Source organism: Diadema antillarum, unplaced genomic scaffold (genome assembly GCF_040938485.1).
Source record: "Diadema antillarum isolate AM-2024a unplaced genomic scaffold, OU_Dant_1.0 seq00000507_RagTag, whole genome shotgun sequence".
NCBI classification, from domain to species: domain Eukaryota; kingdom Metazoa; phylum Echinodermata; class Echinoidea; order Diadematoida; family Diadematidae; genus Diadema; species Diadema antillarum.
Window position 1 is genome coordinate 2738749 of NW_027271462.1, and position 25487 is coordinate 2764235.

Here is a 25487-nt window from a genome sequence, read left to right on the forward strand (position 1 = left end):
GGCGACAGTATGCCATGTATAACAGCTTTAAGTAAGGCATGATCATAACAAAGCTATAAATAGAAGAGCTATATTATTTTCATCATTATTAAAAGACCAAAATAATGTGACTTTATTTTGAACACCTTATGCGACCATAGAATCAATATGTAGATTCCAAGTGAGTTTATCATAAAAAAATCAAACCTATATAAAAGAATTTATTTGCAGAGACTTTTTCCATAACTGTATTAAAACATTTATAGATATTACTTACATTGTAGTAAATTCAAGGAAATTACTAAAACATATATATTTTTTGAAGGTCTATGAAAGTTTGTTAGCTCTTATCCTTTTTTAATTCTACTAATTCAGTGTTTAAAGTATCAATCAATATAATTATCAGGTTTGGAGTTAGATAGAAAATTACAACAATCATCAGTAAATAACAAAAACAGAAAAGAACTCGATGAATTCTACATACATATTGTACTATCGTTGATATAAAGAGCAAATAAAAGGGACTATTTAATGTCTTAATATAGTAAACGCTTCTTTAAGCACGTCGCAGTTGAAGTTTTGCATAAATGACAATTATTGATGAAAATAAATTGTTTGCGATTACAAGGTATAATTCCTGAACCATGGCGCTTGTTTCCTCCGATATACCATGCATCCGTCGATGGTCAATCAAAAGCCTTGGAAAGGTCCAGAAAGACATCAATTAAGTTGTATTATCATCAGCTTTTGAGACTTTATTAAGGAAGGTAAGGACTGAATGAGATGTGTTGTATTTAGCCCCCCAAAAACACAAATTGATAATCAGAAATTATTTTATGAATATATTGGCGTTTGTGTAGGAAATCAAAAAACTTTGGTATAACTTTATTAATTTTGGGCATGATGGTTTCCTATTTGAGAAACGCATATTGATTAACAATATATTCGCCATTGATGTGGGATCGTCAATTACAGAATTATTGAGTTTTTCATCGTATAGTAAAGCAGGGCTTATCCTTGTTTTCGTTAAAATGGCTTTATTTAATATTTTCCAAGCGGTTTGAAATTCAGGTTTGACAACTATATATTATCTGCAGTGAGTGAAATATCAACGCTTTTCACACCGTACACTGCAAAAAGATCGGTGTCTTATAGATTTAACAATCTTTTCCTCTTTCTTTTGCCCTGAAATTGGCAAAATTCTGGAGAGGATTTCTTCTTTAAACAGAAACTCGCAGAAATGAATGTACCCCGTGAGCGGAATTTTATCAAACGACAAGGGTCTGCTTCGTCATCACTTTTAAAAAGCCAATTAATAATACACATTAATTTTCTTTCGGACATTGTTCAAGGGAGTTGGTATAGGTGCCAGTCATTATCACTCGAGGTGTTAAGACGGTTCCAAAGGTGAGACCCCTATACTTTGCGTGGGTAATTCTTACTAATGCCCTCGCCTCACTGATGTGTATTACAATATTGTTTAGCCTACTCTTCACTTCATATAGTTACTAATGCTTTACTTCACCGAAAACAGAGATCTCCTTTACCAGGACACCTCACTCATGCATCAGGCTGAGCTGACAAATTGTCTCAATCAATATTCCATTGATAAATTTGTGGCAATCCAACAGTGCTCCCCATGTTGTTGTGAACAGCCAGAGCGAGTTTCAGTCTGTCACTGTTAATGAGATAGAAAAGCTTGTTAAGAACTCACCAAACAAAATCGTGTAAACTTGATCTAATCCCGACAGATTTGGTGTAGAAGTATGGCAGAGTTTTCGCACCCGTTATCACAAGATTAAAAGAATCATAATTGCTTGCCTGAGATTAGGTGTAGTTCCACAGGTGTGTAGAGCAGTTATTCATCCAATTTTGAAAAAATACAGGCTTAGATCAGGAGTGTCTCAAAAACTACCGCCCAATTTCAAATTTGTCCTTTTTTAGTAAACTACTTGAGAAGGTTGTTTTCTCACAATATTGACAACATCTGTAAGATAATAAATAATTGTTTGAATCATTTAATCTGTTAACAAACCTGGTCATAGTGCGGAAACACTGTTAGTCAACTTAACAGATAATGTGTTCAGAAAATATTAGATGATGGTGGTAACATCACCGCTCTTGTTATCATGCTTGATATCAAGGTGAGCTCAGCTTTTGACGCAGTCAATCACATTATTTTGTTTAAGGGTTGAGATATTTGGGTATCAAGGGAACGTCCTTGATTGGTTTATGTCCTATCAATACTTATGTGAACGATCTTATTCTGTCAAAATTGGTGATTCTATACCTCTTGTAAAACTATATTAAACATGTTAAAGTTTGGTGTAGGGCCTATACCCCAGAGTTCTGTTGGAGACCCGCTTCTTTTTTTCTCTGTATAAATAAATGCAACCAGTCAGTAATTATTAAAGTATTTCATAAGGATTGTATTGGTTATCATCGTTATGCAGATGATATACAACTCTATCTATCTCTTAAACCTATACTGTTTCTTCATTGTCATCCATACCATTGCAAAGTGAATTGAAGCATGTTTGCAAGACCTGAAATCTGGCTTACATCCAATGTCCTTAAACTGAATGATGATAAATCTGAGTTTTTGTTATTAGGTTCAAAGCATATGTAAGTACATTGTATAGCCGATATACCGGTTCATGTCCACATCGTTATATAGCACTTGTTTTACTCCATCAAAAAAAAAAAAAGCCCCTGATTTAGGTATGATCAGGAAATGTCATTTCGAAGTCATATATAACTCAAATTCAGCGGAATAATATATGTAAGTCATGTCAGTTGCGCAATTAAGTTTCATAAGGAAATATTTTTCTAAATCTGCAGCTGAGATACTTATCCATGCTTTAATTTCTTCTCAAGGTGAAATATTTCGAATTCGTTGTTGACCCCCCCCCCCCAAAAAAAAAAAAAAAAAAAAATGTCACAAAACTTCGATGGTTGCAAAACTCTGCCGCCCGGCCAATTGTTTTTTTACGAAAGTTTGATTCCATATCACCAATTCTCCGTTCTTTATACGTTGGCAACCTGTAGGGGGAAAAAAAGGATTGTTTTCAAGATTCTGTTATCATAGCACAGCATTTCGTTCACTATGATTCCCCGTGTATAGGCCTACCTACGTGACTTCATTCCCAGATACAATCCGACACAAAGTCTACGTTCATCATCAGATGCATTGTTACTCCAAACACCAAGAGTAAAACATATAGATGGGGTGATCGTGCTTTCTCCGTTATCATGGTTATAGGACCAAAATTGTGGAATCAGTTACATATTCAGCGGTTAAGGCATCTGTCATCGACAGAAACATTCAAATCCAAACTTACAGTATATACGAAACGTATAGGGCCTATTGCTTCCTCTCATACTGAGGAATATTGCAATCTATAATGTTCGGAACAATTATTGTATTTTTTCTGGTACGTGTTTGTTTGTTGTTTGCAATTTTCTTTACGACTGTTGTCAATTTTTGAACATGTATAATGATGATGATGATGATGATGATGATGATAATAATAATAATAATAATAATAATAATAATAATAATAATAATAATATGAACACTTGTAATGCGCCGGTATCCATCATGAATAGATGCTCATGGCGCAAGAAATAGAGGCAGAAAGAAAAAATCAGTGAAAAGGAGGTATGAGAAAAGGAAAAAAGGAAATGTTTAAAAAAAAGCTTGACTAAATAACCAGGTTTTAAGTGAGCTCTTAAACTCACTTAGAGAGGACAGATTGCGATTGTTTTGTGGGAGTCTATAATATATTTTCTTTTTTTTTCACCGAAAGGTGGACCTGTAAGGCTGTACTGTCATTATTACTAGGCCTATCATGTCCTGCACGATTTTTGCACTCTCGCAAAGAATGGCTGCGGGTGATCATCCAAGAGTGAAAACAAACCGCACAAAAATGATACCAAATGAATTGGAATAAAACTCTCTTTTCACATGTATGATAACCTTTCGTTCCCTGGTTTTGAAAATATGGCAATTTTTTAAGTGTAAACCTTTTGTCACACGACCATTATTTATCACCTATGTGATGCACTCTTTTAGTGCAACACTTTTTGCAGGCAATGGTATGCAAATCTTTGATTTATGTAGGCAGTGTATTATAAGAACGACGAGCGTTGACCAGCGTTATTCAATTGCAGGATGCATTATTGATAAACCTCGGAGCTTCTCCATGAATTTAGATCGAGAAATACCATAGAGCTGCATTTACGTATAATACAGCTCTATGAGTTTTAATACAATTCCAAGTTCAGACAGCACCACCAGCAGCGATCGTGCCTCCCGTGCGCGTGCGTGTGCAACAGGACTGCTCATCTCTATGTGCTCTGTCAATCAATTCTCAATTCACGTATCCCCTATTGGTATCCCCTATAACGTTTGTACCTGTGGCGCATGGCCATGTCTCGGACCTTCGGACCGTAGCACATGCATGGAAACATGCACAGAGACTGTCTACAGTATGCAACTGTGTGTGTGTGTGTGTGTGCGTGTGTGTGTGTGTGTGCGATAGTAGCTCCATGGTGTGTGTGTGTGTGTGTGTATGTTGTGTGTACAATACAAAGCGGTGCACAGTGTGGATGCCCAACTTCATGGACTGAATGCGCACGACCATTGCATTGCTATGCTTGCATTGAGATGAACTGCTGTGTTGCTTTACATGCAAACTTGAATACATGCTCAGTACACATCAATAAGCGTATCTAGTGCGCATATGTGAAAACCAGAGAGAAACGCTTTTTGAGGATTGAATTTTCATCACATTTTGAGGTATGTCCATTCACCAGCATTTACTAATTTGTGATTGACATTGATGTAGGTATTTGTCTTTGCTCTGAAGTTGGTTATCAATGCGTCAATAATTCATTTAGCGACCAAGAACCTGTTTCTCTAACTGTATTTTGGAGAGAGGTAAATCGATCTGCGCAGCCGCATTCTCCGCCATTTTTTTTTCTGCACAAGCGATGAACGTTACACACGGTGTAATATACCAAAATGAGTGAAAAGCAACACAGCCAACAGGAGTACTAAAATTGTTGGTTATTTCTGGGAAAATTACTGGATGCAGCAAACACATGAAATATGCATAGCAATGCCAATACCACTAAGATGTAGACGATTTAGACCTAACGTGAAACCTAGCTAGTAACTTTTCGCTTCACCACCGCGCGTGGGTCACGAAATGGGCGAGAGATGCAGTAGATTCTGCCAGGAAATTCTGTAAAAGGTGCTCGATTTTTGCGATAAACCGTAAATGCAGCACTTTATTGCTAAAAGAATATTCCACTTGTGCAACAGAGGGTAGTCTATATGTTTGCAGATGTAAACACGGCACGATTCCCACGGATTGTCGGGATTGTACGCAACTCCACCCAGGACGAAGATCGTGACGGAGACTGCGCTGTGGTAAGCTTTATACGATTTTACATAAGCCTACGTGTATAGTGTCATATGCATACAACGATTTGCTAGCCGTCGGTAACCACAGATCCAACTGCGCCGACGCGGCCCCGTTGTACGCAGACTCATAGAGGGTCTTCTCTGCTGCAGGGATGCTCAGAAACTTTCTGAGCATGGCCCAGTAAAACACGTGTTTTTGTCAGAGGAGTAAAAGTAGCCCGCGTGTCGCTACTAGGAGGACCTAAGCAGGGATTTCGACTGTTGAATTTGTCATATTGTCGGGATTTCAGATCGCAAATTTGTTGAAATGGGATGGATTATGACACCACTCTGGGAACGAATTGGCTATTTACTCGCATGCCTGTGTGTTGCGTGGTGGCAGCGTCACATTACGACGGATTTCCCGTTTGCAGGAGTGCATGCTGTGCCGGTTGCATTGGTCCTTCCTTTCGCATCGGTCTCGTCCTGATGTTGCGGCCGACTCGACAGTGGGGTGGGCCTTTATATGCCACCTCTTCAGGCCACGTGCATGGTGGATTGATATTCCTAATTTCTTCCTTTACTGCACAATATCAATGATTATCGTCTGTAGAACTAGAAGTATAGGCCCTACCCCACCCCAGTTCTACTTAAATTTATTTTAGGTGTAACGTTAGACCTACTTTTAAAGGATAAGTTCACCTTCATAGACATGTCAAACCATGTGGATTGAATAAATTGAATGCAGCAATATTAGAACACATCAGTAAGATTTTGAGGAAAATTGGACAATCTGTTTAAAAGTTATGAATTTTTAAAGTTTCTCATTGTGCTCAGGGCATTATCGTGAAATCAGTCCGGGAAACCCGCTCATGAGGACCGCTCCCGCGTACGAGGACTGCCCCGCCTCATGAGGACCGCCCCCATGCCTCATGAGGCCCGGGGGGGGGGGGGGGGGGGGGGGGGGGGAACGCCTCATGAGGCCCCCCTATTCATTTCTATTCATCTCACATCTGACGTATAAATTGTCGCAACTTTGCACGGTGATTTTTTGTTACACACACATGTCCACTATCCATGATGAAAAGAAGAAAAACGTGTGTTTTAATGGGCGCTCTGCATCGGTTGATTAAAACTCGATTTTTGAAAAAAACAAACAGATAGGATTTTTTCTTCTTTTCATCATGGATAGTAGACATGTGTGTAAATCACCGTGCAAAGTTGCGACAATTTATACGTCAGATGTGAGATGAATAGAAATGAATAGGGGGGCCCATTCATTTCGTCATAGCCGGTGCGATGAATGCTTTCATTAAAGTTTCAACCTCCATAGCAACGATAGACTTTGCGCATAGTGAAGACGCACACGCAGAACAAGAGCGGAAGAGGGGATCGATATCACGATTTAGCCCTGCTCAGGTCAGTCATTGCTGAATGAGACGACTACTACTTACTAGTACTACTACGTGCTACGACACCTGGTGATATCACATGTGTACAACGAAAGAAAATTATAAAGAAAATTCAACATATCCATTTTTCTCACATAATGAAAGAACACTTGACTTCCCCTTCCCTCTTTTAGAAGGCAAGGGGGAATAATATTACCCTTAACAACATCAGTGACGAGTCGAGGAAATGTGCACTTTTCTCAAAAAAGTAAAATTTTGTGAAATTCTCTTTTTGTTTCCCAGGGCCTTATCAGCGTTGTACGCATGTGAGACATCATACACTGTAGTTGACTTCTCACTATCTCATTCAGCAGTGACTGGTGCAGATACAATGTACTTTGAAAACTCATAACTTTTGAATGGATTGTCCAATTTCCCCAAAACTTTTACTGATGTATTCTACCAATATTGCTGCATTCACTCAATCCACATGTATATGAAGGTGGACTTGTCCTTTAAATTCTAGTCTAGAGTAGCCGGACCAGATGCCGTGTACACGTGTGTCCATTCAATAAATGTAGGACCTAATAGAATAGAGTTCTAAAGTGAGGGAGTTTGTTTTTAGCCACTTAAAGAAAGTGATTGTATAGTTTTGGTTGAGACCTTCAGCCTTTCAGGTTTCTAACATTTTTCGGTGAGATAATATTAATGAGTAGGTCTCTAATCTCTTACGCGCGTCTTGTGAAATGTGGAAGGGTAGAAATTCCAAGAGAAACTCCACATTTAATTGATGACAATTAGTCTAGTTTTGAAATGGCTGAGATATCTGAAACAAAGCAACCCTATACATGTAAATGGGACCCACTTTTTATTACCATCACTTTATTTTGTTTTTGGATGTCTCGGCCATTCCAACACCGATTTTCATCAACTAGATTCTAGATCTAGTCAAATAAACCTTGAATTTCTGTTAGAATGGTATGCTCTGTACTATCTCTTGTAGGTGGTTTCTTGATATCTCGCAAAAAGTTAAAAGCCCAATCCTCATCTCCACCAATACTACCATCCCTTGGCATTTTTTGCAGATCATAGTACAGTGTACAATTGTAGCACCACCAGACTTTGTAAAGCACGGCCAGCGACACTTGTGTACAGTGACCGGGCTGTGTGTAGTTGGGTACACACTCTAAACACAGAACCAAAAATCAGATGAACACAGAAATTATAAGAATACAATTGTATATTCCCTCAACATATCACATACTAAACTGAACCAATGGTAAGATAGTACCATTGTGACAGGGAAGAAATGTGACAAACTTCTTTTCTAGTTTTGGAGTGAGTTTTCGGCCATTACATGGTGTATCTGTATAATAAGTTGCCTCTCATGGTGACAGTAATATGGCTGTATTTGTTATAAAAAAGGTTACATCAATCATATTACTCTCTTCCTAATTCATCCAAGCATTAGTAGTTTTTTTTTTCCTGCCAATCTTTTCAGTATTATTGTTTTTGCTGGACCTTCCCTTCTTTTCATTTCTACCACACTATAATACAGTAGAAGTCACATTGTTAGCCCGACCAGACACTGCCCTCTGTACAGCGACAGGGCAGTGTACAACGGGCCATTGTATAGAATTAGATTTGTAACAGTTATAGTATACCTGATTTTTGGGAGGCGGTACATAGATTTTATGTGCATTTATTTCACTTGCGTCAGTTGCGAGTCATGAACAAGGCAAGGGCACGGCACCAAGGCCATGATTCATTGCAAATTTATGCAGAAATCGCAGATTACTGCTAAGTGATTGGCCACTCGCTTGCTTCTACCTTAACTGTATTTGCATGCATGTGCACCAAGCAAACATGCATTATCTGCCGAAATTAGCGAACTACCGGTACTCTAATTTTATTGTAAGGATTGGCATCTGTGATGGTAATGGTCCTAGTTGAACTGAGAAGAATCAATGTTGTATTTCCCCTTGATACGTTATTTGATTTCACCTTCACTCTCGCTCAGAGTGACAATATTGAGAGAAAAAGAGAAGAGATTGCCATGGGGATATCACCATATTCTATTCGTCCCACATGTCTGGAGCCTTCCAAAAGCTAGCATACTCTGACAATCTCATCACACATGCTGGTTAATTTCAGCAGAATGCCTACACCAGGCATTTTATGCATATGATTGATAGCGATCAAATCTCAAACTGGTATTTAGTACAGTGTATCTCTGCATACACCACATCTAGGCAGTGTTTATTGCAACGATTTTGTTATTTATGGCTGAAGTTGCATTATATAATGACATCCTAAAGAAACTGAAGCGTGAGAAAATATTATTCCGTATTAACCTGAAAAGATCAAAACTGTGCATGGCCCCTAAGCTAAACCCCTTGATTACTGTACCCTCGATTCACTGTACACAATTTAAGTCATGATTCAAAAGGTTTCATTTGTTTGTTTTCCTTTCCAAGTACTACCATTACATACTGGTACATGTACACTGTCCTCTATTGGTCCCACCACAGCTGTAATGGCTGTTTATGATTCTAAAATCTGATGAAATTTCACTTTCTGCACCTGTTGAACTGTGATTATTTGATGTGAGTGTGTGAAATGAGACTAATTTTAGGCTCATCAATTTTTGCATTGTGAAGACAGCTTTGTGGAACTTTTGTGCAAATGGTGGAAATCTTGGCCATGTTTTCCTGCTCTTGCTGTTTCATTGTTAATCTCATGAGATAAAAGTGATTCTTTACTCTGTTGATGGTAGATCTATGTGTACTATGACCATGCACTGATGCTGTTATCTTTACCAAAGTGTGAGCGTCAGTATTGTACGGACCAAAAGTTTTTAAAATGGATTATGATAGAAATGCTATACCAAGGCCCATCGAGCTTGCGTACCATTCTGATTCACTGTAAAAAGTTATCCAGCCGTCAAACTTTTGGCAAAGATGAAAAGTTACAGTGTGGAGTAGTGCAAACAACCCGATACCTAAATAGTCTTTGTTGTCCCCGCCGAACGAGTTCGAGCAGGGGACTATGAAACGGGCTCCGTACGTGTGTGTGTCCGTGTGTCCGTCCGTCCGTCCGTCCGTGTGTGCGTCCGTGTGTGATCAAAATGTTCAAAATGCTACTCCTTCGCCATTTCTAACCCGATTTTGATTCTGTTTGCTTTATATGATAGCACTACATGGGAGCTTTGAAACTTCTGTACAGAATTTCAGTTGTGACCTTTAATAATAATAATAAATATCATTTATAAAGCGCTTATTACGATGTTTCTAAGCGCTGAAGAAAAATTAGGAAAAATAGATTCAATCATGGAACATATAAAGATTGAGATACGATGAAACGCAATACAATATACAAAATACATAAGATAAACATTGTAAGTTATGACGTATAGAACGAACTTAACATATATACAGACTGCATATAATAAATCAATACAAATTACATGGCATGAGAGAACAGATGAGTTTTCAGTGATGATTTGAAGGAGTCTACTGTTGGAGCTTCACGGACGTGGATGGGCAAGTTGTTCCATAGTGTGGGTGCAATAACACTGAAGGCACGGTTGCCATAACGGGTACGGGTGCGCGGTGCCGATGTGAGTTGAAGATGTGCAGTGGAGTGAGAACGAAGGCGTCTGGTTGTTGAGGAAGTAGATATAGTCCGGAGGGAAACCAGATGATGAAGATAGGATGGTGCTAAGTTGTGGACAATCTTGTAGGTGAGGAGTAGAACTTTGAAGATGATGCGGTCATGAATTTGTAGCCAGTGCAGTGATCTGATGACAGGTGTGATATGTTCGTGCTTCTTCGTGCGTGTGATGAGACGTGCAGCGGTGTTCTGGATGCGTTGTAGCGGAGCAAGACAGGAGCGAGGAAGACCAGCGAGGAGGCTGTTGCAATAGTCTAAGTGTGAAGACACAAATGCATGTACCAGCTTTTCTGTAGATGACTCATTAAGGAATCTCCTTATTTTCCCGATCCTAGCAATGCCAAAGGAAGCCGATCTGCAGACATTTCGAATGTGGTTAGTGAGAGTGAGATGCTTGTCGAGGGTAACACCAAGATCCCTCACACAGTCAGAGGAAGAAACGCATTCTCCAGCCATATCCAAAGAAGGTTGAAATCCCGGTTGCTGCCTAAACTGAGATGAGACGAACAACAACTCAGTTTTGGCTTCATTTAGTTTGAGATGGTTGCGGGAAGACCATGACTTAATATCAAGGAAGCAATCATGAAGTTTCTGCATGGAAGCAGCCCGGTGGTCGTCATCAGCGTTCATTATGACATACAACTGAGTGTCGTCCGCGTAGATTGCGTGCTGCACTCCATGGTGTGAGCCAATGATGTGGCTCAACGGACCAGTGTAAAGGGAGAACAACAATGGCCCTACGACGGAACCCTGCGGGACGCCACAGTAAAGAGGAAATGACCTGGAGTCCACGCCGTTCACAACGATCTTCTGACTACGATCAGCGAGGTAGGATTCGATCCAGCGAAGTACAGATCCATCCATCCCATAGTGCTCTTTTAGGCAGTTGATGAGGTTGGTGTGGTCTATAGTATCGAAGGCCGACGAGTAATCCAAAAGAATGAGGGCAGCTTCAAGACCCTTGTCAACGGCAAGCAGAAGATCATTCACTACCTTTACTAAGGCAGTCTCAGTAGAGTGACACTTCCGGTACGCAGATTGATGTTGAGGAAACAGGTTGTTTGTTTCAAGGTATGATATGAGTTGATCTGACACAATCTTCTCGAGAACCTTGCTGATGAAAGGCAAATTTGCGACTGGTCTATAATTCCTTAAGTCATTCTTGTCAAGCGAAGACTTTTTGAGGAGCGGTATGATGAGCGATGTCTTAAATGCACATGGAACTTCCCCGGATGATAAGGAAAGATTAACAATCCTTGTGATGAAAGGAATGAGTTCATCAGTACATGACTTCACGAGTCTAGAAGGAATAGGGTCAAGGCCACATGTCTTCGGTTTAATAATTGTCATGATCTGTTTAACTTCAGAGAGAGAGACAGGCTGGAAATCGCAGAAACCAATGCTCTTGACCTGAGGCAGTGAACGTGATTCCACGCTGGATGGCAACTCGTCAGTTGGTGAGACATCTATCGCCGAAATAGTTCTGCTAACTTTGTCACTGAAGTATTGCCCAAAATCATTGGCAAGATCAGCATCAGACAAATGATCTGGAAAAACAGATTCGTGGTTAGAGCAGGTAAGTCTCTTAACAATTCTGAATAGCTCCTTGCAATCCGCAGAAGCAATCACACCAGTCCAATGTTTGGACTTGGATTCGTTCAGGGCTGCATAGTATGAGTTACATTGCTGGCGATAGATGTCTTTATCAACTGAAAGGCCAGATTTCCGCATCTTACGCTCGGCACGCCGTCTGTTCTGTTTAGCTCTCCTTAATTCCTGCGTGTACCATGGTGCTGATGGCCTAGTTGTCACCGTCTTATTCTGTAAGGGCGCATGTTTGTCCAAGAGTGTAGTCATTGTACGATTGTAAAGATCCACAGCATCAGAAGGACACATAGCTGCCGAAGATGATAAAGCAGACTCGCGAATATCCTGCTTGAATGATGATATATCAATATCTCGAAGCTTTCTGAAAGATACGTGTTTCGTACCGTTACGATGCCCCATCATGTTGACAGTGATGACGACCGCAGAATGATCCGAAGGGAGACCGGTTTGAAGGGTGAGACTAGAGACAATATCATCCACCTTCCTGGTCATTACTAAGTCCAGTGTGTGCCCCGCGATGTGGGTAGGGCCTGCTACATGTTGATGGAAGCCAAGCGAATCAATGGAAGACATGAATGACTGAGCTTGGACATCCCTGTCATCGTCAACATGAATATTGAAGTCTCCCAGCAGGAGTGGTGCGTTATCCGCTATTACTGCTGATTCCAGCAGCGTGAGAAATTCCTGCAGGAACATGTTATATGTCAGTTTGTTCCTGGGCGAAGGTGGTGGTCTATAGACAGCGTAGCATCTTAAAACCGATGCCGAAGAGAGTCGGATACTGAAATCCATGTGCTCAAAGCTCTTGAAATCAGTCATACCATGCACAGTAACATGAGCTGAGGAGCGATATATCACACATATCCCTCCTCCTCTGGAGCTTTGTCGTGGGCACTGGAGTAAGGTGTAGTTCGGCAGAGTTGTTTTGATGTCCCCTAAGACGAGTTCATCTCTTTGGTTTCCTTGAAGCCACGATTCAGTCAACACCAAAACATCAAGGTCGCTCTCTATGATGAGATCACAAATACAAGTCGTCTTTCTAGACATCGAACGGGCGTTCCACAATCCAACGCGGCATTTACGTTGAGTTTGAAAAGTACTTTTGGGACAAGCCTGACGGCGAAGATTAGGTTTGTCATGACAAATAGTTGCATGTAGATTTTTCTCAGCATGCTCGTTTCCAAGGGAAATAACACAAGGTGCAGCATATTTAGCAGCCTTCTGTCCGCCACGGCAGCCTCTCTTTGTACCGCGAGCAACGTTCAAGTTTTTCCAAAGCTGCCATTCACCGCGTGTGAAAGGCGGGGGATGACCATGAAAAGCGACTCTTCTTCCAACATTCAAAAGAGCTTCACGCGAGTACACAAGTCTAGTCATGGTCATGGTCAGCGCACACACGATCAAGGCGAAAGTTAATGTTGTAATCAGTGTACATGAAATGGCAGGTGTAAAGCCTTGGCTTCGACGAAAATTGAAGCAGGTTAAATACATCTTTCTCGATATTGTAAAACCACGAAACCGGTACAAACAGCACCACAACAGTCAAAATATGCAAACTGTGGTATCATACTCACGAACAGTCATTTACGAACGTATGAAATCAGGGTGAAAATGACAGAAAATTCAGAGCGACAGAGAGGTGCAGCCATGAGGGAAGGGCGCCACCAAACACCAAAAAAAATTCAATTTTTTTTTTTTTTGACCTTGACCTTTGACCTATATTGTACATTTTGCTTCAAAATGCTACTCCTTCGCCATTTCTAACCCGATTTTGATTCCGTTTGCTTTATATGATGGCACTAGGTGAGGGCTTCAAAACTTCTACACAGAATTTTGACCTTTGACTTCTTTGACCTTTGACCTTGATTTTTGACCTACATTGTACATTGCCTACAAAATGCTACTCCTTCGCCATTTCTTACCCGATTTTGATTCCGTTTGCTTTATGTGATGGCACTAGGTGAGGGCTTCAAAACTTCTACACAGAATTTTGACCTTTGACCTTGATTTTTGACCTATATTGTACATTTTGCTACAAAATGCTACTCCTTCGCCATTTGTAACCCGATTTCAATTCCGTTTGCTTTAAGTGATGGCACTAGGTGAGGACTTCAAAACTTCTACACAGAATTTTGACCTTTGACTTCTTTGACCTTTGACCTTGATTTTTGACCTGTATTGTACATTTTGCTACCAAATGCTACTCCTTCGCCATTTCTAACCCGATTTCGATTCCGTTTGCTTTATGTGATGGCACTAGGTGAGGGCTTCAAAACTTCTACATAGAATTTTGACCTTTGACTTCTTTGACCTTTGACCTTGATTTTTGACCTATATTGTACATTTTGCTACAAAATGCTACTCCTTCGCCATTTGTAACCCGATTTCAATTCCGTTTGCTTTAAGTGATGGCACTAGGTGAGGGCTTCAAAACTTCTACACAGAATTTTGACCTTTGACTTCTTTGACCTTTGACCTTGATTTTTTTACCTATATTGTACATTGGCTACAAAATGCTACTCCTTCGCCATTTCTAACCCGATTTCGATTCCGTTTGCTTTATGTGATGGCACTAGGTGAGGGCTTCAAAACTTCTACATAGAATTTTGACCTTTGACTTCTTTGACCTTTGACCTTCATCTTTTTACCTATATTGTACATTTTGCTACTAAATGCTACTTCCGGCGGGGACATATATTACGCACCGCGTAATTTCTACTTTTCCTTGTTGTACAGTAAATTCTGTTTATCTGCAAATCCTGGTGATCTTAGTACTCTTGATAATCATTGTCCAGTTGACAAGATTTAAAATGGTATCATCAAAGACAAAGAGCATGTCTTGATGCTTTGTACAACATTATGAACTTGGACTTGTACATTTTGCAAGAGGATCTATTGACTGCAATGCCTCTTCCATCCGACTCTTTCCAGGCAGAGAGACTGACCCCAGACGAGAGCCACCATGATGATTAGCGAGGATATCAGCGAGCCGTCCTCACCAGACACTCCATTTGATGACTCTGATCTGCTCAACTCGAGCATGACAGATGACGTCTCAGCACAGTTGGCTGCAGCTGGTAGGTCAACTTGTTAAATCTGAATCATGTTATGACATGCATTGTGCTCTTGTTTTTAATGCCTTCACCACACAGTGTCACCAGCAGAGGCATTATGTTAAGGGTTGTCCGTCCGTCCTGGCCGTAATCAATTTTATTTGACAGCATAACTTTACAGACGTTTTGAGTTATCCAAATAAAACTTAAAAGTTTTGTGTGCATCTGTCATGTGGATGTCCATAATGTCCTGCCAAAATTTGCAGTGCATACATTATCCAAGAATGCTTTGTCACAGAGTGAGTTCTGTCTACAACATTTTTAGCTCACCTGAGCCAAAGGCTCAAGTGAGCTATTGCGATCGCCCTTCGTCCGGCGTCCGTCGTGCGTCGTGCGTCGTCCGTCGTCCGTCGTCCGTCGTCCGTCGTGCGTCGTGCGTAAACTATTTACATTTTCATCTTCTTCTTGAAAACCCCAAGACCGATTTTCATCAAACTTGGCAGGTAGCATCCCTAGGGGGTTAGGAACTCAATTTGTTAAAATGGGCACCATGCCCCACCCAGGGGGCCCCCAGGGGGGCCCAAACCCCCCAAAATTAAGGAATCTGTAAAAATCTTCTTCTCTAGAACCAGAAGTGATAGAGCTAAGTTAATACTATGAGTTAGTACATTGATGACTGTAGTTTCAAGTTTGTTCATGGCAGAATCAGGGGTGCCCCCCTTGGGACCCAGGGGAGGGGGGTGGGGAAGGGTTCTAATGGGGCCTTAATTGTACATTTTCATCGTCTTCTTGAGAACCCCATGACCCATTTTCACCAAACTTGGCAGGTAGCATCCCTAGGGGGTTAGGAAATCAATTTGTGAAAATGGGCACCATGCCTCACCCAGGGGGCCCCCAGGGGGCCCAAACCCCCCAAAATTAAGGAATATCCGCAAAAATCTTCTCTAGAACCAGAAGTGATAGAGCTAAGTTAATACTATGAGTTAGTACATTGATGACTGTAGTTTCAAGTTTGTTCATGGCAGAATCAGGGGTGCCCCCCTTGGGACCCAGGGGAGGGAGGGGGTGAGGAGGGGTCCTAATGGGGCCTAAATTGTACATTTTTATCTTCTTGAGAACCCCATGACCTATTTTCACCAAACTTGGCAGGTAGCATCCCTAGGGGGTTAGGATCTCAATTTGTTAAAATGGGCACCATGCCCCACCCAGGGGGCCCCCAGGGGTCCCAAATCCCCCAAATGAAGGGATCTTTATAAATCTTCTCTAGAATCAGAAGTTATATATAGAGCTGAGATAATACTATGAGTGAGTACATTAATGACTGTAGGTTCAAGTTTGTTCATAGGAGATCCAGGGGTGCCCCTCTTGGGTGGGGGGGGGGGGGGGGGTGGTGGTTGGAAGGGTCCAAATGGGGGCCTGAATTGTACATTTTCATCTTCTTCCTGAAAACCTCATGATGGATTTTTGTCAAACTTGGCAGGTAGCATCCCTAGGTGTTCAGGATCTCAATTTATCAAAATGGGCACCATGCCCCACCCAGAGGGCCCCAGGGGGCCCCAATCCCCCCAAATTAAGGAATCTTAAAAAAATTGGGCCCTTATTGTACATTTTCATCTTCTACTTGAGAATGCCTGGTCAAATTTTGGTAGAGCTGTGAATAATTTAGATTAGTGACTGCGTGAAAGGTGAACTTGCGATACTCAGGTGAGCGCTAGACCCGCGGGTCTCTTGTTATTTTTATCCTATAAAAGGTACAGCATTTGGAGTGAGGTCCACATGTTCATGTACAGTATGTTTATTGACAATTCAGATATGCCCTTATTTTGGTGTGAATGATGTTATCTACTAGTGGATCCTTCTGAATACATTTAATATGTGTAAGGAGGAAAACACTTGCCCTCTCTGATACACCATTTCAAACATGTATCTACCACAGGACGGATGTGTTATTTTTTATTTGATAAATGATCAGGACTGTAGGTGAGTCACATAGCGTTGCATTCGGTGAGCACTTGAAATCACTAGATACACAAAAGGGGGGAAATAACTTTATTTTGTGCATTTAGTTAGTCAGAAGGAGAGGAACATGCTAGCATTGACAGCATGTGCAAAATATGGTAATGCGTATTAGTGAATAGCACCATCAGGATTACAAATGCTGTTAGATACTGCGCAACTTTGTCCCAAAGTTCTTATGTTGCAAAGTGCAGTATGAGTTGACCTTAAAATCATACTTCATGTCTTCCTGCATTGAATGCAATGTGAATACAATGTAGGTCCAATTGGTGTAGCTGCTGCAGCAGCCATTGCTACAGGGAAGAAACGCAAGCGGCCACACTCGTTTGAAACCAATCCGTCCATTCGCCGCCGTCAGCAAACAAGGTTACTCAGGTGGGTATTGAAACGAGAGGACACTTGTGAAAATGGAGCGAGTGCTTGTATTGGTAGTGTGCTGAATGCATGAATTGCTTTTGCTACAGGGCAATTCATATTTGTGTGAAGAGTGCACTGTTTGTTGTATGAATTGTTTGTCATCATCTGTGTTGATAAATGATTAATATCTGACGTGTCTTGTAGATGCATGGTTAAGAGAATTCAAATGCAGTAATGTCTGAAGACTTATCTTTGTGTGACACATTGTGGGAGCCGGGCGCCTTTGAATGTTTCTACAGATAAATAGCGCTAAATAAATGTTGTTTCATCATCATCATCATCATCATCATCATCATCATCATAATGTGAAGAATTTTCATTTTCTATGTAAGTCCTTGGTTCTGTGTCTGATGCAGGAAATTAAAAGCTACAATTGACGAGTATGCGACACGAGTTGGGCAGCAGGCTGTCGTCGTGACCTGTACCCCTGGCAAACATGATGGCAACTTCAAAGTCTTTGGAGCTGCGCCTCTTGAAAACATTGTAAGTCTAGTCTTGTGTGTTTTCAGAAAAGCCCATTGGGCTTTCCTGTTGTCGCACAAATTTTCAACTGACATGCCTTATGAAATTGAAGAAGTATTGAGGTGGCACATTCTGCATCAAAAATAATTTGTGTACAAACACCCTGGTATTTGTATGGTAACAAAAGTATCTGAGATTTTGTAACAGTGCAAGTCCCTTTCATTAAAGCCACTATTTAATGTTTGGAGCAGTGATGAAAAGTTTTGTGAATTAACACATTTGATGCATTTGTAGAGTTCAGTTGTATCACAACACACCTTACTGAACAAAAATTTTGCAATAAAGGCACAAGTATCAGGAGACATCTCTAATCTCAATAAACCCTTAACTGTAGACGGTTTATTCTAGAAATGTTTTTTTTTTCTTTTTAACTATAGTTCACATTTTGTATATCTAACAGTAGTTATCCTGATTAATATTTATATGTTCTTATCCTAAAACTCACATTTTAGAACATTTTTGAATCACTAAGGCTGGGTTTTGTTTTATTTTGCTTTTTTCATCTGCAAATGTTAGCATGGGTCTTTAAGATTCAATTCCACATAAAGCAGATTGTTTCCTGCAGAATTATCCCCTGTTAGTTGTGTAACATCTTTCCCACAAGTGTGCATGCTTGTGCCACGACACATCTGCCAGTGTTTGTTCATTTTTAGAGTACTGTTCCCTTTCAGAGATATATTACTTCATTTGTGACACTCTTTGACAGATGAGAAACATGAAGACCCTGATCCTCCAAGACCTAGACAGTGCCTTAGCCCAGAGGGCACCCCAGCAGACCATCGATAACTCTGACCTGTATGAACTCCCACCGCTTGTGATAGACGGCATCCCGACACCGGTCAACAAAATGACCCAGGCCCAGCTGCGGGCCTTCATCCCACTGATGCTGAAGTACTCAACGGGCAGGGGGAAGCCAGGCTGGGGTAAGGAGAGCTGTAGGCCAGTCTGGTGGCCGTCAGACCTGCCTTGGGCCAATGTCAGGAGTGATGTCCGCACAGAGGATGAGAAGAGAAAAGTGAGTTACTTACTGTACGAGCTGTATGGACATGCTATCATCAGTACTGATGAAGTGAAGGAGGGATTTTTCATTTTAAACCATGCCGTCATTTCCTTATTTTCCTTTTCTGCATACAATTGAAGGAGACATGTGTGGTTAAATGTTAATTTACTAACTTCTCAGTGACCATTCCTGAGGTGATATACAAATGTAGATTCTCTCTTTCTTTTTTTTTTTTTGGAAACACATCTCCCCCACACAGAGAAGTTCATAAAGTCCATTGAATTCAAAGATGTCTATCTCTTGTTGTGTTCTGAGTGTAACCCGTGCAGGTTACCACAAGCTGGCACTGTGGCTGGTACGAGAGCTTAGCAGTGGTGGTGCATGTGGTATAATGGACAGTCTGGTGTAAATGATGTTAACACAACTAGTGGATCCTTCTGAACTCATTTCATGAGGAGAACACTTGCCCTCTCTGATGCACCAGATTATCAACAGCTGCAGTTAGCAAAGATTTTGCATATTTTCTGCATGGTTGAGCCCGATTGACTGTGCAGTAGGCTTTACTTTTGACTGGTCCAGCTAGCCAGAATTTTGTATGTCAGTTCAATATAAGGATCTGCTTCCCTTCAGAAGAGGGGAAAAAGCAATTCTATCACAGTCGACATACAACGTAGCCTACAGGTTTACCTGCATGGCCAAAACTAGCCAGTGTCACTCCAAGGAACACTTACTGTCTATTAAGCATTTCTTGCTGCATATTTTGTTTCCTTTTTTATGCCTCCGCTACGAAGTGGCCGGAGGCATTATGTTTTCGGGTCGTCCGTCCGTCCGTCCGTCCGTCCGTACGTCCGTACGTCCGTCCGTACGTCCGTCCGTACGTCCGTCCGTACGTCCGTCCGTACGTCCGTCCGTCCCGTTTTGTTTTTGTCGATATCTCAAGAACCGTGTGGTGGTTTTACATCAAACTTGGTATGAGGGTATATCCTTGGGGGATAATACTTTGTGTGGATTTTAGGGTCACAGGTTCAAAGGTCAAAGGTCATAGGTTATTTTGTGAAGAAAAAAAAATTGAAATTTCATGTTTTTCTCCATATCTCGCAAATGGTTCAAGGTATCTTCATGGAACTTAGTATATATGCTTGTACCGGTGGGCAGTGATTATCTAGGGAAGTTGGGGGTCATGGGTCAAAGGTCAGGGGGGTCAAAGGTCAAGGTCAACTCCTCAAAATATCACTACTTTCCTTAAAATGCAATATGCCTGAAGGTTTTTTTTTTTTTTAAACTTGATGTATGGCATGTATTACCCAATATATATTTTTGGGGAAGTTTCTTGCCAAAAGGTCAAAGGTCAAAAGGTAAAAGGTCAAGTGAAAGTGCTAAATTGCACTTTTTCCTCCATATCTCGAAAGTAACTCAAGGTATCATCATGAAACTTACATATTTATGCATGTTCAACCTAACAGTGATTCTCTTTGGAACTGTGAGGTCAAAGGTCAAAGGCCAGGTTTAGATAATGCTATTTTCCCATTTGATACTGAAATTATACTTTTTCTCAATACCTTGAAAATTACTCAATGCATAAACTTATAAAAGGGTCAAAAGTCAAGTAAAAATCATCAGTTCCCCAAATACCTGCACTCTGACGTTTTAATCATTCATCCAATTGAACCTAGTTTTAGGAAAGTGAACTTTCAGCACATTTGTGTCAAACCTGTCATTTTAATATTTTGCCAATTGTATGAAACTGTCATCACACATTGTCAAGACATTGTACTATTGACCTATTAGGAGAACCATGCATTATGGCGGAGGCATATCAGTAGCCGTAGCGATATATCTAGTTTCTTCTTCTTTTCGTCAAAAAACAATACATTTCAAAAAGAAGACTACAGGTGTGAAAAATAAGGCAACAACAACAAAAAAAGACCACAATGGCAATGCTGTAGGTGCATGCAGGAACCATTGTGCTATTCTAACTGAGGAATATTCCAGCAACCTTTGTGAGAGAGATCACAAAAGGGATTGTGTTTCCCTAGATTCATTAAAATTCAAGATTTTACTGTGACTTTAGTACTGTACCAACTGTGACTCTTATGAACCCAGTTTTGGAGCTGTAGTGACCAGTAAATGTGCTCAGATTGCCCACGGGCTGTTTGTTGCATCGATGGTTGATATTCAGCAAAACCAAAACTGATATTCAACGTCAGTTTGAATTATTTCTATCAAATTTGATTGAATATTTTACACACTAACTGGATAGTGTTTGCTAGCTTCTGAATTTATTAGCCACTAACTAGAAGGCTAGCATTGATTTGAACCTGCTGAAAATGATCACTAATTTCATGAAGAATATGACCATATGTGAGTCTTGCAGTAGACTACTCGTTTTGCCTTCCTTTGTACTTTGAATTGGTTGGTTCGCGGTGTGGCCAATCTGTAATCCTGGGAGACTTTGAGAGTAATGTGCCCACTTGACCATTGTCTGTATTTACTGCTGACTGCAGGTGTCATGGACCCATGCACTGCGTACCATCGTCATCAACTGCTACAAGCATCATGGCCGTGACGACCTCTTACCAGAGTTCCTGGAGGACAAGAACAAGGAGATGGAGTCGACCCCCAACCACCAGACTCAGTTACCCACAGCCACTCTCCTCCCATCGCATGCTGTAGTCCACACGATCAACAACCCCGACGGAACCGTCTCACTCATCCAAGTCGATACAGGGGCCACAGTCGCAACACTCGCAGATGTCACGGTATGTTGATACATGGTAGTGATCATACGGGCATTCCGTGTGGTCAGTGATTTTAGAGTTGCCATGCATTCACTTGGTTGTTTACATTTATACTCCCATTGTCTGTGAAAAGCATGAGTATCTCCAGGAAAATTGGCTTATATTTTTGTGTAATCTTTTCAAATGTAATTTCCTTGTATTCACTTGTTCTCTATGTTGCTTTGAATAAGAGTGAAGTGCCTAACCAACAGAGAAAAAAGAAAGGTCATTTGTACCAACATGCAATTGAGCTAATTACGAACTGGCTTATTGGGTTGTCCGTCCGTCCTGGCCGCAGTCAATTTTATTCGACAGCATTACTTACAAATATTTTGAGTTATCCAAATAAACCTTAAAGTTTTGTGTGCATCTGTTATGTGGATGTCCATAATGTCCTGTCAAAATTTGCGGTACATACATTATCCAAGAATGCTTTGTCACAGAGTGAGATCTATCTACAATATTTATATTTTTATCCTATAAAAGGCACAGCATTTGGAGTGAGGTCCACATTATCATGTACAATGTGTGTATTGACAAGGCAGATAATAAAAAATGCCCTGGCTCACATATTACTCTTCGTGGTGAGGGATACAGACAAAGCTTATTTTGGTGTGAATGATGTTATCTACTAGTGGATCCTTCTGAATACATTTAATATGTGTAAGGAGGAAAACACTTGCCCTCTCTGATACACCATTTCAAACATGAATCTATCACAGGACGGATTTGTTATTTGTTATTTGATAAATGATCAGGACTGTAGGTGAGTCACATAGCGTTGCATTCTGTGAGCAGTTGAAATCACTAGATATACAAAAGTGGGGAAATAACTTTGTTGTGTGCATATTACTTGATAGTCAGTAGGGGAGGAACATGCCAGCATTGAGGCCAGTTTTTTATTGTGAGCATGTGAGCATGTGCAAAATAAGTAATGCTTATAAATAAGCGTTAATTATGTGTGTTATGATAGCAAAAGCCGCACTGGATGGATTTCCATTCATTTTCATGTCAAAAAGTGTTGTTGAGCAGCACCATTGATACAGCTCAATGTAGACAAAGGACCACTTTCAACCAGAATTAAACAAGAAATAACAGATATAGGGTTGATGAATTTTTCTTGCTAATGTGTAGTCGCGTCAAAGAATACTTTTGTACGACAAAAGTATATTTGCTCAGTGAATGGAGTCTTTTAATGTGACATTGATAATGGTGGGGTCATGCATGTGGTATATACATTCAAATTTTGAGTCCTATCTCTTTCTGTCTTTGTGATGGACCACAGCAAGTCCAGCAGCTGACCAACCTGCAGGCCATCCAGCAGGTCCGGCTACAGCCATTGCAAATCCAGCAGCCCCTGGGCAACCAGCAGGCAGAGGCCACGCAGGCGGTGCAGACACTGGCTGAGGTGGCTGCTGCTGCTCAGGGCACGGAGGTAGGTACCCCCCGTTGCTACCAGTGTGGATGTGTACAAGATATGATCTACATGGATTAAGCTACGTGTACAAGAGGATCTGAAGAATTTTTTTTTTGTTTTTTTTTGGGGGGGGGAATGGAAGAGGGTGTGTTGCATAGTACCTGCAGTTGCATGACCAGTTGAAGACAAGCCATTCTGCAAGCAATAACATTCCATTCAATCTATGGAGTGGATGGACTGGATGATAAAGGAGGATAGATACTGCAGGAATGGCTTACACTCGGTTGTTGTTTATCTTATCACTCATCCCAAAAGTTGCAGCAATCAAAAGGGATATCTGTGACATTGCCGAGTACTGTAAAACGAGGAACGTTCGCGTACATTTTAATTTTGCAAATTTCGCGAGTGCCAAGATTCGCGAAATTAAAATGCACGCGAAATTTCTTGCCTACACTATATGCATTGAACGCCAGTGGCAATTCGCGGAAATTTCATGCCACGAAAAGGCCGTTGGCTCCAATTCGCGAAAATTTCATGCCGCGAATATATCATGTTTTACAGTAATTTCTGTTGATATTCAATCCCCTTGTTTCAATGTATATTGTTGCCAACAACATTAGGGTGAGCTGACCACAGAAGGAACCCACACTGTGACAGCGCTGGCTGAGGGCACGCAGTTCGTACTCTCAAGTGATGGCTCACTGCAAGCAGTCCAAGATGGCACAGCTCAGGGTAAAGATGCCACGTTCTTATCATATGGCCACTGGAATTTTAGCACATGTCATGTCGCCATATAACAAAACAAAGGTCATGTCAGTCATGATAGTGAATTACACTAACTCCACTGGGATTATAGGGCTGCCAAGTGTATGTTTCTGTGATACATAGTATTACTTTTCTTCATACAAATGAATTCTGTTTGTACAGGATAGCTATGTGTCATATGAAACTTCATTTCACATGCTTAGTATGTTGAAATCCCATTTTCAAACCAAACTGAGGTTTGTTGTCAAAAATACATTTTAAACTCTGCAGAGGATAGCAGCTATGGGGTTCAGGGTACTTAGTATTTGTGTTGTTACAAACACTTCCTTGCTCAATGACCATGTATGTGATGAGAATTCAACTAGTGGATCCTTCTGAGTTTCACTCTGTGAAGAGAACTCTTGCCCTCTCTGATACAATGGTACAATGAACAAGCCGCTTGATCATGTATCCCATATGCCAGCTGTTCAGATAGTGACAAGACTGCAGTTTGACTTGGTGTGAAGTGATCCCTAGACAAGTGATATCCAGACAAACAGGAGACATGCTGTGTATATTTTTTGTGTGAAATGTTAAGGCGAGACTACCTTCAAGTTCAAGTGACAAATGATAGCCCACTTATATTGCGCTCTGTGCAGAGGCATTGCATGTCTAGCTGACGGATTGTGAAAGCAAACTGAAGATTTGATGAAATGAAATTAATGAATTTTGCAAAATGTTTCAAACGTTGCCAAAGTTTCGCTTTTTTTTAATTCCACCCTCTTCCACTTCTGCCATCACATTCCAGGAATCGTCATTCCAGCATCGGTTTACCAGACGGTTGTGACAGGGGACGGACAGCCCATCCAGATTGCCAACGTCAATGTGGCCCACGCTGCGCAGCAGGGTACCCCCATTGCCATGACAGCCATCAAAAACGCCTCTGCCATCCAAGCAGGGCAGCCAATCGCCACACAGGCGCAACCCATCACGTCTCAGGTGGCCACTGTGGTGGTCAACACTGTCCCTCAAGACCAGCAAACATAGCAGGGCATGTATAGGCAGTGTACATCAGCTGGTTTTATCTGCCGCAGGATCTAAGTACAAGAGGAAAGGGGGTGGTTACGGTGGTTATGATTTAACTAAAGCACTCACTCTTCTATCTCTGTGACTGCTTCATGCAAGATCAGGAATTAATTGCTCTGTATTGTATTCTGATGCTTAAGATTGCTGCTAAACACATTTACATAATGTGTTCAGCCTTTCTCATTTTTGTGTCATTTAAGTTCGATGAACGAAGGCCCCGTCATGGCTTTTAAAATGCATCAGGAGTAAGCATTACCTTGTGTCAAACTCATTGCAAGGTTGCAGAAGACTGAGAGCATTATCCTCAAATTTTTAACTTTCTTAACTATTCTGTATTCCAACTGGTACCAGGTTGACAGTGCCCGTGTGTATGAGTGCATACAAGGAAAGAATGA

At 41.0% G+C, this 25487-nt stretch overlaps 1 protein-coding gene across 1 annotated transcript; it reads left to right on the forward strand.

Annotated features, from left to right (window-relative positions):
• The first annotated feature begins 4708 nt into the window (after positions 1–4708).
• LOC139733977 (DNA-binding protein P3A2-like) lies at positions 4709–25487 on the forward strand. Its single transcript, XM_071644788.1, has 9 exons — positions 4709–4780; positions 14992–15137; positions 17390–17504; positions 17903–18029; positions 18775–19083; positions 21573–21827; positions 23131–23280; positions 23883–23994; positions 24815–25487. Exons 2-9 carry the CDS (start codon positions 15023–15025, stop codon positions 25051–25053), a joined length of 1422 nt encoding a protein of 473 aa, XP_071500889.1. The 5' UTR covers positions 4709–4780; positions 14992–15022; the 3' UTR covers positions 25054–25487.

Bases quoted from the DNA above. Each gene is read 5' to 3' on its own strand.
- LOC139733977 (XM_071644788.1), top strand. From the start codon at position 15,023: ATGATGATTAGCGAGGATATCAGCGAGCCGTCCTCACCAGACACTCCA. The intron at 15,138-17,389 runs GTAGGTCAACTT...AATACAATGTAG, and splicing joins AGCACAGTTGGCTGCAGCTG to GTCCAATTGGTGTAGCTGCT. The intron at 23,995-24,814 runs GTAAAGATGCCA...ATCACATTCCAG, and splicing joins CCAAGATGGCACAGCTCAGG to GAATCGTCATTCCAGCATCG.